This window comes from Pinus tabuliformis, chromosome 2_2 (assembly GCF_031772625.1).
Source record: "Pinus tabuliformis cultivar Carrire ecotype Pingquan chromosome 2_2, CPIR1, whole genome shotgun sequence".
Lineage (NCBI taxonomy): Eukaryota > Viridiplantae > Streptophyta > Pinopsida > Pinales > Pinaceae > Pinus > Pinus tabuliformis.
Genome location: NC_142300.1, coordinates 277,547,752 through 277,562,608, shown reverse-complemented (window position 1 = coordinate 277,562,608; position 14,857 = coordinate 277,547,752). Strand labels below are relative to the sequence as shown.

General features: G+C 35.9%; 1 protein-coding gene across 1 annotated transcript in view; it reads left to right on the top strand.

Moving 5' to 3' along the window:
• AOR (Oxidoreductase, zinc-binding dehydrogenase family protein) overlaps positions 1–14,508 on the top strand; it is a 42,131-nt gene extending 27,623 nt beyond the window's left edge. The window contains exons 2-4 of the mRNA XM_089404568.1: positions 11,936–12,259; positions 12,425–12,584; positions 14,106–14,508. Coding sequence (XP_089260694.1) covers positions 11,936–12,259; positions 12,425–12,584; positions 14,106–14,371 — 750 coding nt within the window. The 3' untranslated portion in view covers positions 14,372–14,508. The remainder of the gene's footprint in view (positions 1–11,935; positions 12,260–12,424; positions 12,585–14,105) is intronic.
• The last annotated feature ends 349 nt before the right edge of the window (positions 14,509–14,857 follow it).

Sequence of the window (14,857 nt, the reverse complement as noted above, 5' to 3'; positions counted from 1 at the left end):
GTGGACCAATGCCTATAACTTCTCTTGGTGGTTATTTGTATTATATTTTGTTTTTGGATTATTTTTCTTGCAAAACATGGATTTATTTTCTGAAAAATAAAAGCCAAGCTTTTAACATGTTCAAAGATTACAAAGCTCTAGTAGAAAAACAAATTGGAAAGCAGATCAAAATATTCAGATCTGACAATGGAGGAGAGTTCACTTCCAATTATTTCATTGACTTTTGCAAAGAAGCTGGAATCAGAAAAGTTACCACTATAACATGTAACCCAGAACAAAATGGTGTGGCCGAGAGAAAGAATATAACTATCATGGAAGCGGTCAAAGCTATGTTGCATGATCATAAATTGCCCCAGTTTCTATGGGGAGAAGTTGCAAACATAGTTGTCTATGTCCAAAATAGATCTCCTCACCGTGCTCTAAACAACAAGATTCCTGAAGAAGTCTTCACTGGCGAAAATCCCAAAGTTGGGCACCTGAGGATCTTTGGTTGTTATATCTACTTCCATGTCCCAAAAGAGAAAAGGAACAAGATGGAAGCTTCAGGTAAGAAAGGTATGCTTGTTGATTATTATGAGAATTCTAAAGCTTACAAAATATATGTATCTGGTCAAAGAAATATAGAATTTAGCAAGGATGTAACATTTGATGAAGATGCAACCCTTGTAAAAGCAAGAGACACTTCTCTTCCTCTTGCTAATGTTGATAGTCAAGATGATGTATTCGAAATACAAGAATATCCTGAAGCTAAAACTGATCTTGCTGATGAACCCATGGAGCCCATAGATCGTTTGGATCCTCCTCCATGCGATCCACATTTTAAAAGGATACCTTTATGGCTTCGTGTCACTCTTCAAGATATTGATAAACATGCTTCCCAGAGAGGAACTTTCAGAGAAAGCAAGAAACCTTACAGGTTCCAAGGATATGTTGTAGCCATGAGCAACATTATTCAAGCTGAACCGTGTACTTTTGAAGAAATTGTATAGGCCCAAGTGTGGAAAGAGGCAATGGTTGAAGAATATGAATCCTTCATTCATAATGATGTATGGGAAGTGGTCCCAAGACCCCAAGGTAAATTTGTTGTATCTTCTAAATGGTCGTATAAAATTAAACATGGTGTTGATGATTGTATTGAAAAATATAAAGGTAGATCTGTGGCTAGAGGTTTCTCTCGAAAAGAGGTAATAGACTATGACGAAATTTTTGCACCTGTTTCCCATTACACCACCATCCGATCTATTGTAGCTCTAGCTGCTAGCCAAGGATGGTCTCTTCACCAAATGGATGTGAAGATTGCTTTTCTGCATGGCTTCCTTAAAGAAGTATTTGTGGAGCAACCACAAGGCTTTGAAGTACATGATCCAAAAACTCATGTGTGTAGGCTGAAGAAAGCCCTCTATGGTGTGAAGCAAGCTCCAAGAGCTTGGTATGCTCGCATAGATAGCTTTTTGATGAAGCTTGCTTTTACCAGAAGCAATGCAGATCCAAATATTTACTTTAAGACAGTTCAAGGTATGCCTTTGATTTTGGTATTGTATGTTGATGATTTATTTCTGACCGGTAGTGAATCTCTTATTCTTCAATGTAAGAGGGATTTAGCTTTTGAATTTGAAATGAAAGATCTTGGTTTGATGCACTACTTTCTGGGCCTAGAGGTATGACATAAATCTGGTGAGATTTTCCTTCTCACGGAAAATGTGTTGTCAAATGACTAGAAAGGTTTGGCATGATTGGGTTTAAGCCCATGAACACTCCAATGGAAATTAATTTCAAGAAGCTTTGTGGTCAAGATAAGGTACCCATATGGGACCATTAATCTTGGATTGATATATACTGCCAAAGATGTAAGGCTACATGAATACTCTGATGCTAATTGGGTTGGTAACTCTAGTGACAAAAATAGCACATCAAGGTGTTACTTCAGCTTAAGATCTGCCATGATATCTTGGATGAGTAGAAAGCAAAAGTATGTTTCCCTTAGCACGACTGGAGCAGAATACATTGCTGCTAGCATGGCTAGTTGTGAGGTAGTATGGCTAAGGAAGCTCTTTGGAGAGTTGTTTAAGCAAGTATTGGATATTACAATAATTTACTGTGACAATAAGAGTGGCATTCAACTTGCTAAAAATCTCGTGTTCCATGACAAGTCCAAACACATTGAGATCAAATATCACTATATCCGGGAAATGGTGCAAAGAGGAGCAACAAGACTCCATCATATAGTGACTGATGATCAAATTGTTGAAATTCTTACCAAGCCTTTACCGAAAGGGAAGTTCTTGGTTTTCAGAGAATAGCTTGGACTCACAGAGGTGAACCTTCCCAGAGAGGGAGGTCATGTATGATGAGCCTTGGATGTGCGAGATCCTTGTCATGTGTTGACAAGTGTATCCCCCCAAGCAGTGATGAGCCTTGGATGTGCGAGATCCTTGTCAAGTGTGTATAGGGTGATGGAGGTATCTCCACCATGATGATTCTTTTTCATGAGATTGAATATCATTGTTCCAAAGCAAAGCTGGCAAAGATCCTTGTATCAAAAAGAAATTCCTCCCTAATTGAGAGGGAGTGTTGTAAATTGGCAATTGTGGGATGAATTTCCTTGAATAAAATTTCATTTCTTACCTTTCTAGAGTGACTTTCTAAAAATAGAAAGTCATGTCTATCTTTGCAACCATGACTTTCCAAAAATAATAAATTACCTTCCATCATTTCGTAATCCTATATAGATGATAGAAAATCACTTAATTTGTACTTAATCAATCTCAATTATTTAATTTTTAATTTAATCATCAATATTATTAATATTATTATCCTTATGATGCTATAATAATATTATTAAAAGAAAAAATACATGTCACCTCTCTTGCTTGGCAATCAATCCACCCCATCTCTCTCTCAAACTCTTTGATGGCACTCATACCTCTCTCACTCTCTCTCCCTAAATGAATTCGTTCCTCTATCTTGAATGCTCTTACGCACTTCTTACACATCTCTTACATGCATTTATGACTTGTCATAAGATTCCTCTTACACCTCTTCAATGCATAAGTTACAACCCCCTTCAAGACATGCATACCTCTCTCTCGTTATGGTGTAAGTTACTTAAGGCATGCATACTCCCTTTTGATGACATGAGTTACTAAGGAGCGCATACCTCCTTTATGGCATATGTTACTCTCCAATTTTGGCATGAGTAACTCCTCCTCAAGGCATAGGAGTTACTTCCTCCTAAATTCGACCTACTTGCTCTTCTTATATATTTGTGCCTCTCATCCTCACTTGATACACTTGTGCTTGTGAAAGGAGAATTCGAACTTGAGACAGTGAGAGAGTTGGAGAGGCTAGGAAGATTGAGAGAGAGAGAGTCTTGAATATAAAGAACAGATCTTGGAGAGTCAAAGTGATTCAGTGTCTACATCAACTATTGCTATTAGAGATCTTTTTCAGATTTGGGTGAACTTCTTCATTTTTTCATTGTACTTTGTATCTTTGATGAACAATTGATTTCTAATAGAAGAAGAATTTGGTTGGGTTTTCCCCTTGTGGGTTTTTCCCTGGTCATTGACCTAACTTCTCTGTGTCTCATTGAGTTCTTGACTGTCTTCTATTGTGCATATGGTTTATGTCCTATCTACAATTACTTAACTTATATTGCAGTGAAAGAAGTTCTAGATTTATGTGATTGTAACAACATAGAACATCTGATTTTTAACATCTAGAATTGTCAATGACTTTGCAAGATGAAATAAAAAAATGGACAGTTCTTCAAAGAAATTTAAAGGACTGCATACATTAGAGTCAAATGATTTTGTAAAGCTTCAATTGCACATGAATCCAATGATATATCACCACACATACTCATGCCTGCAATATGAAACTTGAATAGCTTTTTATGGGAGAAATCAACACTAATATCCCAATATGATCAGTTTAATATTTTCTAAAAATTGAAATAGTCTCCAAAATGACAAATAGATAAACCATAATTAAACTACATTTTCTTTATTACAAGGAGACATCTTACTCCCTTGGACTCGAAATACAATATGAAGTGCTTGAAGAGATGAGAAGACATAATCAAACCTATATTTTTCGATAGTTTTGCAAACATGGAAAAAAATATAATGGAAAGATAGATGTATAAGAAAATACGAGGGAGAAAGTGGAGCTTGCTGATTCACAATATTTTCCGAAAAGGAAAACTCATCTTCAACAAAACCCCTCCAAGAAAAACTAATATCTTTTTTGAATGTGATTTTATGTTTTTATAATCTTCTCTTCATCTTTGTAACTACTTGATGGTTAGATTTTTCTTCTTTGTATTAACTGAATGAAGATTTATTTTGAAAATATAAAGTTAAGAATTCATCCTCCAAGCAGGGTCCCATTTCAAAATTCCAGATTTTCCTTGTTATATATCATTCTCAAAAGATAATTTAATGATAGGCCTAAAACTGATCACAACTACTCTTTTAATTTTCTGAGATGACATCTATAATTTTATTCCTAGAAACCACTCCCAACGTGTTCTTCATGCCCTTTTTTTCCCAAATCAAACTTTGAGAACTCAAGTTATGGCCTCCATAAGTTTGTGGCTCAACAATTGTTGATCTACATGAAGTGACTTAGCAATCGTTGATTTGCTCCACATGAAGCTTGGATTTTTTATCTAAATTTTTCATTTTAATCCCACAATGCATAGTGGTATATACTTTAAAGCATTTATAAAGAAAACTCCCTTACATTGTTAATGTATTAAGCACAATGAGTCATGAAACATTGTGTAGTTTTGGAGAGCGTAAACTTTTGCCCTTTGTCTGCTCGCCTAAGTCATTATTGTCTTGTCAATGTCCTCTAGATATCACCCCGAGATATGTCTAGCTGGCTACCAAGTGTCATAGGGTCCTTTATCTGCTCGCCTATTCATTATTATCTAATCAATGTCCTCTAGATATCACCTCGAGATATGTCTAACTGGCTACCAAGTGTCATAGGGGGATATGCTAAAGGAACTTAATATAAAATGCTACCGAGTGTCATAGGGAATATGGACTAGCTACCAAGTGCCATAGAGGATATGCCAAAGGAACTTAGGATAAAATGCTACCAAGTGTCATAGGGGAATATGGACTAAAACTTCCACAAAAGGGAATGTTGAAGCTCAAAAATAAATTGAATGTAATAACATTATGTGGATATGCACTAAAACTTCCATAGAAAGGAATGTTGAAGCTCAAAAATAAATGAGTGTTATAACATCATGTGGATAGTGTAGAGGAGCTATGAAGATATTAGATGTGGGGATAAAAATAAAAATAGAATGGAAATATTTCTAAATTATAGAAAAGGAAATAATATGGCAAATAAAATAACTTTCTACAAAAAAAATATGGAGAATAGAAAAGTGAAAATATAAAAACTAGTTGGAAATGAAAATGGACAATTATAGAAATGGTAAAAAAGAAAAAAAATAAAACAGAGAGGAAAATGGAGGTGGGAATGCTAAGTATGGAAGCATGGAAAATTCCAGAATAATATGGGAGTAGATAAAAATAATGGAAAATGAAAAATAATAGAAAATGGATACTGGTAAATGGTAAATGAAAAAGGTAAAATAATGAATGATAAATGTAAAAGGGTAATGGTAAAATGATAAAAATGGAGAAAATATACCATGGATAAATTTAGGAAGGTAGAATGAAAATTGACAATATCTTAGAGGAATGACCTCTGTTTAGATTCCGTAAAGTGCTAGGTGTAAGTAAGACATAGAGCTATCAAATGAAAGTATAAACACGTCTAATTTATTTCTTTCCTAGTAACCCTTTAATTTTTTGAAGGAGAAACCATCATGATTAGCCTTATGTAAGGAAGCATTGCATCTCAAACTAATTTTAAACATTTAAACTATCTGGGTCTTCGTAAACTTCATATGGCACATTTAAAAGATAAAAGTTTAAACTTCAATTTGATCAAAGAATGTTGATCAACAATGGGAAATGAGCATATGCATTGCAGAAATGTTTAAAGAACATTATGCTAATCTATATTATGTGAAGATTTAATTAAAATTTTGTTTCCATAAATTAAAGAATTAATCTTATGTTAATCATGAATTTTTATTTGTTTTGCTTTTCACCTCTTTAGCCTTTTATTTTGACTTGATTCAATTAGGTTTGCATCTTTTTTCTTTCTTTCTTTTTGACCCTTTTGGTGACATTTGATCAATTAAGCATGAGTTAGGGGATATTGATATTTTATGGATGAGATGGAAATGTAAGGGGACTTTATGAAAAATGTTGAGTATGGGGAAATGTAATTCTTATAGCTCTTTTGATTTCTCAATAGTACCTAGTGGCCTAGATTAAGGCACACATATCTAGAAGTAATTATGTCTTGTCATGGTTAGATGTAGTAACTAGGAAACATATTTACTGAGTTTTAAGTGACAAATATCCATCTAATGCTAACGCTTCACAAACATGTTAAACCTTAGCATCACTTCTAAGTAAAGAAACCACACAATGAAAAACCCATACCAACTGCAGACTGGAACAACATGAGGCATCATCTAGCACATGTAAGATGGAGAGTATAGGGCACATGAACTGATATACCACTTCATATGTGAATATGATGATCACATGTATGCAATTGATGAGATAGAGAAACAGGTCCAAGGTGATGAGTAAGATCCTCATCAAGAAAACAACAAGTTACACCCATATGAGTGTGTTTTTGAGGTGGTTGCCTAAATGGAAACAACTCTCGTTGATTCATAGTCAAAACTTCAATGCTTGATGATTATAAAATGAACATGATAAATGAGTAACACCCTTAGAATTTCATAATTGCATGGTTGATGTTGATTTAAGCAAGTACGCCTCTCCTCTATTTTCCAAGCATAATCACGCTTTACAACACAAGAACACTTATCTCATTTTTCATACCACTAAAAGTTTGTTCAAACTAGAAACACTTACATATTTAACTTATCTTTAATCATTGAGAGTGAATGAAAGTTGTTAGTTATCTTAGTCAATCTAGTCTAATTAACTCCCCATTGCTACAACCGGTTGTGCTATATAGACTCACAAACATCCCCTTAACCTACGGTAGCTTAGTTTCCTTAGTCTGAAATGTGGGGCAAGGATACTGAGGCGATAGTAGATAGATTTCTTGTTGCACCTCTAGGCTCTTTGGATTGAGGTTAGGAATTTTCCTCTTACGATAGATTTTGAGAGCTAAACACTTCCCAAAATGAAGTTGTAGATCGGTATGCTAGTTGTGCAAAAAGAATATTTTCCACATAAGTGAACGGATAATTATTGTTTTGAGTTTTGTGAGGCTTATGTGGTTCATAAATTGAAAAGATTTCATTTTTCATTGAGTACAAAGATCAAGAGGTGTTTGAGTTGGTGCATGCAAATATTTGTGGGCCTATGGATGTCACTTCCATGGGAGGAGCTCACTACGTCATCACCATTCCTGACTTCTCAAGGAAGTAATAAGTTTACTTCATGAGGAGGAAAATTGATGCTCTTGAAGCTTTCAACACCTTTGTTGCCCTGGTTTAAAGGTGAAGTGGGAACATGGTGAAGGATTTCAGGAGTAACAATAGCGGTGGGTATCATGCCAAGGAGTTTGAGGCATTTCACAAATATCGACGAATTACAAAGAAAAATATTAGTTGACATACTCTACAGAAAAATAGTGTTGTTGAGAGGATGAATTGGAACTTGATGGAGAAGGCATGAAGCAGGAGAGTGGTTGTTGGCTTAAGAAAATATTTTTGTATTGAAGTAGTGGCTACAACAAATGATTTGCTTAAGAGGTCAACAAGCCATCAGAGGAGACTTGGAGTGGAAAGAAGCCATTTGTTGCACACGTTAGTGTTTTTGGGCGTGAAGCATGCATGCATGTGCCTAGGGTGAACATGAAGAAACTTGATAAGAAATTGGTTAAGTGCATCTTTATTGGGTATTTAGATGGAGTCAAGGGATACAAGTAGTGGATTTCATTTGAGAATTTTCATACCCATTGTTGGGAGGTAACCTTCAAGGAAGATAAATCTTATGGAGATCAACCAAAAGAATCCATTTTAATAAAAAAGACATAGCATGTTAAGATGAGCATAGTATTCAATCTAGAGCTAAGGATTGAGATGAACAACCATCAAATGTGCTTGATGTGGATATTCCAAAGGTAGGAGGTGCAAATCAATTTCCTCTTACATTCCATCCAGAGGAAAATTTACCCTTAGTGCCAAGTAAAAATGTGTAGCATGGGTATGATTTTTCAGATCAAGAACTAAGAAGGAGCCTTAGAATGTGTGATAGGTATAGCTATGAGTTGTTTGATTTTAGTTATTTTTCTTTATCTTCCATTGATGTGAACCAAGAAATGCCAAACACACTCATAGAGGAGATGAGGCTTCTCATTGAAGACAAACCATGGAGGAGGAAATGAGGTCTTGGAATAGAAGTTAGAACCAAGCATGTCATTTGTAGGAGTTGCCTATGGTAAAGTGGTTGGATGCAAATGGGTGTTTAAGAAGAAGCATAAGAGAAGTGGTTTTGTGGATCTATTGAAAGCTCTTTTTGTGGAAAAGGCATATTTTCAAGTTGAGGGTGTTGATTATAATGAGACTTTTTATTTAGTGGCCAAAATGGCCTCTATTAGGTGGTTTTTGGCACTAGTGGTGACTCATGATTTGGAAGTGGAAAAAATGGACATGAAGAGACCATTTTTTCATGGTGAGATCAAAGAAAAAATATTCATGAAACAACTAGAAGGATTTGTGATAAACAAAGAGAAGATATGGTGTGTTGGTTTAAGAGGTCACTATATGGATTGACATAGTTCCCAAGACAATTATAATTTTGACAAACATTTCATGAGACAAAGTTTCATAAGGAGTGAAGTGGATCATTTCAGTTACTTCAAGGATGAAGTTAATCACTTCATTATTCTAGTCTTGTATCTTGATGAGTGACGGTAAGAAACTAATCAAGAAGACAAAGTCTTAATTGCTATGAAAGTTTGACATGAATGACTTAGGTGAGGTGCACTATTGCTAAGGAATTGAGGTGAAGAGGGACTATGAAAGCAAGAAGTTTTCCATCATTCGAAGAAAATATTTGCATTGTGAAAAACATACTTGAGCTTTCCAGAAAGGAGAGGTGTAAACTAACACTCCATCTTGAGTGTAGGTATTTTTGTCAATTGACATGAGTTCTAAGAGAAACATGAAAAGAAGGAGACGCCAAAGGCGCCATGTTATAGTGCAGTGGGTAGACTTATGCATGCAATGATGTGTACAAGATAAAACATTGCATGTGTAATAGGAGTTGTAAATAAGTACATGGAAAATCCAAGGACCAAATATTGGGCGGCTATCAAGAGGATTTTTAGGTACCTTTGGGCACTAGCGACTGTGCTATTTGCCATCAAGGAGATGAAGCAAAAAGCCTTGTCTACACGGGTTTGTTGGTATTGATTGGGTAGGGGCTGTCGACAATGGGAAGTCCTCTAGTGCTTATGTATTTATGATGTTTGGACTCTGGAGGAGTAAGAAAAAACAAGTGGCTGCCCAATCTAGTCTTGAAGCAGAGAACATTGCAGCTTCTGGAGCATTGAAGGAAGCGGTTTGGTTGTAACAGTTATGCAAAGATATTGGATTTGATCAAGGGCTTGTTCCTATTTGTTGTGACAGTCAGAGTGCAATTGCTTTGGCAAAGAATCCCAAATTCCATTCATAGACAAAGCATATTAGAGTACAATCAGCCCCAAGGGTTAGCTCAGTGGGTCAAAATCAGTGCCTCGCCATTGGGAGGTCACAAGGTCCAATCTCTTCGAATCCCTTGGGGTCAGGCCTTGCTAGTGGACCGCAGCGCTAGATTCCCTTCGGGGTCGATCAGCCCAGATTTTTCCGTGGACATAGCGCCACCCGTTGACCAGGGTGTCCGTGAACCACAGCGTAAAAAAATAAATAAAAATAAAATAAAAATAAAAAATATTAGAGTACAATTCCACTGTATTAGAGAGGTGGTTGGGTTTAGTGAACTAATTCTTCTCATTAAGACACATGATAATGCTGCAGATGCTTTAACTAAGTGGATGGGAGAAAATTCACTTTGTGTAGGGGAAAGGTGGGAATCCAACTGTGTTTGGAATGATTACCTGGTGGGAGATTGCAGGGATATGTGATAAGCACGTTTTCAAACATGGTTTGTTTCCATTGTAGTCGATTTGCTCTAGTCTTTGCAAAACGAATATACAGTTGTCATTCGCCTTGCCTTTTGGAACAAGTAGAATTGTATAAAGCAATTCTTAGGATTGCATTATTTGCAAGAAAGCAATTGAGATTGATGAAAAGGGTAGACAATATTTTGTCCCAATATTCCTGAGTGTTTATTATGCATTCTTTGTTTCCTCTGTTCAATTTCTGCAGTGCTTCTTATCTCTCCAGGATTAACAAAGCAAGTACTTATTGTTAGTCACACGTTGCTATTTTCTTGAATCAACTGAATAGCTTCTGTGTTGATATCAATGACATGAATATGGGCTCCTGCTCAAGGACTTGAGCTGCTGGTGTTGTGTAGAATGTAAGATAAAGGAAGTACCTTTCTGTTCTCGTGAATGGTCTGTATAACTTTCGAGCAGCATCCAGTAATAGATACTCTTTGGTTAAAAGTTCTACTCTGTAATTACTGTTTTCAATGTGGTTGGCTTGACAATCATTTTCATAATTTAAGCTAGCAAATGCTTATTATATTATTTAATTATTAAAATTAATATAAAATTATTTTAGTATTATGTTGTATGTATATTCAACTTATGTTACTCATACATGGCAATCCCAATCACATTTTTCCAGTATTATATTCCATGTTTTAGTTAGTACCATTTAATTTTTGCTGTAATTTTGTTTTATTGCTATTTCATAGTTTTATAATTATTTCATCTCTATTTTAGTTGGCCACCTGCAAAACAATGGAAGGGTGGGGGGAAGGTGGTCTACGCAACCATGAATTAAAAGAAGTATCATCTTGTTCATTGCATTACATAAATTTTGGCTGATATAATGATATTTTTCTTTGATTATCTATCGATGCGGCAAATATTTTGGAAGACCATAAGGTTGACAGGGGTTGGATTTTTTAATAGAAAAGGAAATGTTGAGGAATACTCAGTATGGGTGCTTCTCCTTTGGGGTTTACAGCATTCAGAGCAGATTTGGCAGCTCATGTTTCAGCCAGAATTACCATTTTCCGCAGGGATGCAGACTTTCTTGAGATGGGGGGCCAAGGGTATATGCTGATTCTCCTTGCCTATGTAAGGAAGGGAACTCTGTATAATGGCAGCCTAGATCATTGATATGCACACTTTGATGCACTCTATTCTATGACAGCAATGTAATATAAGATGTATTTTGAATCTAAAAAACTGCATTTGCAAAAATTTCAAATAGTCCTCAGTTTATAAGGTTTTGCTTTGATATGGCTTATCAAATGGAATCCCAATTTTCAACATCACAACACATGCTGTCCAGTTTGTAGAAAGCCAACATTCAATATTTTGACACATTTGAAGTTATATTTATGTCACATTATAGCATAAATCACAAATTTAGTTGTCAATTGGATGTAGCTCGGATGGTTAGCAGAAATGTTGTTATCCTGCCAACCAGGTCCAATTTCCGCATGAGACATGTTAAGCTCATAAGGAGTATATTCTTGTAATGGCTTTGAGTACGACTGAAACACGCATATTCCTCATATATGGAATACAAAGATATTTCTTCATTGAAGATAAATTACAAATTTAGTCAAAAATCCATGTAAACTCTGGTTTGTAAACACACATTTGACACAGTTAATGTTCCATTCTTTTGTAAGTTGTCTGAAAGTGCTCCTCTTTGATTGAGCAGACAGTCCCGGGCTATGACGTTGCTGGCATAGTTATAAAAGTAGGTAGCAAAGTGGAAGGGTTCAAAGAAGGCGATGAAGTGTATGGAGACATACATGAAAAAGCTCTAGATAACCCCAAGCAATATGGTTCACTTGGTGAATACACAGCTGTGGAAGAGAAGTTGATAGCTTTAAAGCCGAAAAACCTGGATTTCGCTCAGGCAGCAAGTCTTCCTCTTGCAATTGAAACTGCATATGAAGGCCTTGAAAGAACAGGTTTTGGTCCTGGAAAATCCATTCTTGTGTTAGGAGGTGCAGGTGGAGTAGGCAGTCTTGTCATACAGGTGTGCAAATTTTCTTTCATCTTTATTCTTAGTTTTTGGATCGGAGATAATGCTTAATAAGAAAGTAAGTTAGACTGCAAAGTTTCTCCCAAAGACTATGTTAGACTGCATTGTATACATGCCCCTATTAATATTTTCTTATGCTTTTTGGATTTTATGGAGCAGTTAGCAAGAAAAGTCTTTGGTGCATCAACCATAGCTGCAACTTCAAGCACTGGGAAACTGGAATTCTTGAAGAGCTTGGGAACTGATATTGCCATTGATTACACTAAGCAAAATTTTGAAGAACTGCCTGAGAAGTATGATGTCATTTATGATACCGTTGGTATGTGAAGAAATTTAAAGTAAAAAGCTAAGAGGGTCTTTCCATATGAGGTTATGTTAAAGAAAGTTGAGCTTTATCATAGTCGTATGATTTCCTAGAAATTACAAAATCGTTATGTATTTTCTTTTCCTATAGTGATATTCTATGACGACCAAATTGCTCACCTTCTTAAAACAAAACAGAACTGGCCTTTGCTTGTTTAAACTCTAGATTTCGTTTCGTATCCTAATTTAGAACAATGATAGATTTAAAGATGTAACTGAATCTTAATTAATAATATCATTTCCAAAGTGTTCAAAGTCAAACTGCTCCTGCTCCTTATCAGGACATTAATCTGATTTACACTGGCTCGGAATTTAGCTATCAGGATATTTTGCAACTTTGTAACTGATCCAACGATCTTGAATCTTCGAGATCTTTTCTATTCTCCATATGGCCTCATTTCCTGTGAGGTTGGCTGTTCCATTCATGGTGGCATTGCGCTCATAGACTTGTATATTCTTTAGTATTAAGTAGTTTTGTCAATCCAAAAGGTTTCTGAACTTCTTTGCTATAAGAATTAATGACAGTTTCATCCTTCCACTCTCTTCCATGCCCATTATATAAAGTACATGAGGTAATTCATTGTTGGCAAATATTAAGTACCATGCAGTAATCCAAGTATTGAACTGTGTTTCCATCTTCTTCGGTGGATGGAAATCAAGTAAATATACATTGGAAAGAATGAAAAAGCGGTAAGCCAATAATTGGCTTAGTACATGGTGCTTAATTTTTTCCACCAGTTAATTATTCTGCTTAACTTTATGAAATTATGTTTGCTAACAAATAGCAGGAAGAATGTGTTGCTCTTGTCTTACAAGCTGGCTTAAATCATTCTCCCATAGTGATAAAAATATCTGAAAGGGTCATGTGTTTTTTAGGACTCCCAAACTAATATTGAATTCTGAATGGAAAGTTGTTGCAGATGGCTATTCGAATTTGTGTAACAGGATTCATTCCAATAACTTCTCATATTTTATCTAGTAGCGATGGGAAAATGCATTGTGATGGATGAGATTCCAATGCTGGCAATGAGTTTTCTGACGATTAATGGACATTTTTTTCAACCTGTAAAATGAGGAAAATTTATTTTTGGTTTTCCTGGCATAAAAAAAAATAACAACCATATGAACGGTTAGACCCAAAATGGTATTCTAATAACCAGAGCTCATATAAGCCAAAATATTTTACCATCAAATATTGTAAAAGAAGATGTTGTTTTATCTTTGCATCCAAGTAAAAAGGAGAACCGACTAAATTCGAGCAGGATGCGCACTGAGATCACTTGTTCTTGAATGTTAAAGTACTTCCTGTACATTCTATATATGTACTTTTAACATTCAAGAACAAGTGATCTCAGTGTGCGTCCTGCTCGAATTTAGTTGGTTCTCCTCTTTCCAAGCTGATATAAAAAGAGGTTCATTATCTTGCTTTTCCCTTTTCGTCTGAATTTCTGAGTCTATTCTCTGACATCGAATGCAGGGCAATGTGACAAGGCAGTGAAGGCAGTAAAAGGAGGAGGAAGCGTTGTGGCTTTGACTGGAGCTGTGACACCCCCAGGTTTCAGATTTGTGGTCACCTCAAATGGCTCAGTTCTTTCCAAACTGAATCCATATTTAGAAAGTGGAGAAATAAAACCTATTATTGATCCAAAAGGCCCCTTTTCCTTCTCCCAATTGGTTGAAGCCTTTTCCTACCTTGAAACATGCAGAGCTACTGGTAAAGTGGTCATTTCTCCCATTCCTTGAAATACGAACATCAACTTTGATCCTTGTCATATTGGCATGGTATCTTACAGAGCTGATAGGGTAGAATATCATTTTAACTGGAACTATTCAGATTCTTCTATATTATTGGTTCAGCATAATATAGAAGTTTTATGTGACTTGGTTTCTCTTCTAAACCCTAAGCCCGTGCTTAATATGTCTTCCATGATGGATGCAATGGAACCACATTACGCAGAAACGCTGGTATCATCAGCAGAGTTGTATGTAGATAGAGAACTTTACGGTATTGTTAAGAATAACTTCAAGGTCCATGCAATACTTTCATGCGTTTCCACTCGTTCCATGGGGTTTGTTCAGAATGGCCCTAACAGTTGCTTAGATTCGGTATTAACCTCAAAGCACCCTCAAAATAAAGGCATGCAAATTTCTCAGGCAGGATGCACCAAGATGTCACATTAATTTTCATGGCCACGGCATTCTGAATGGGCGTGGGAGATGTATAACCAT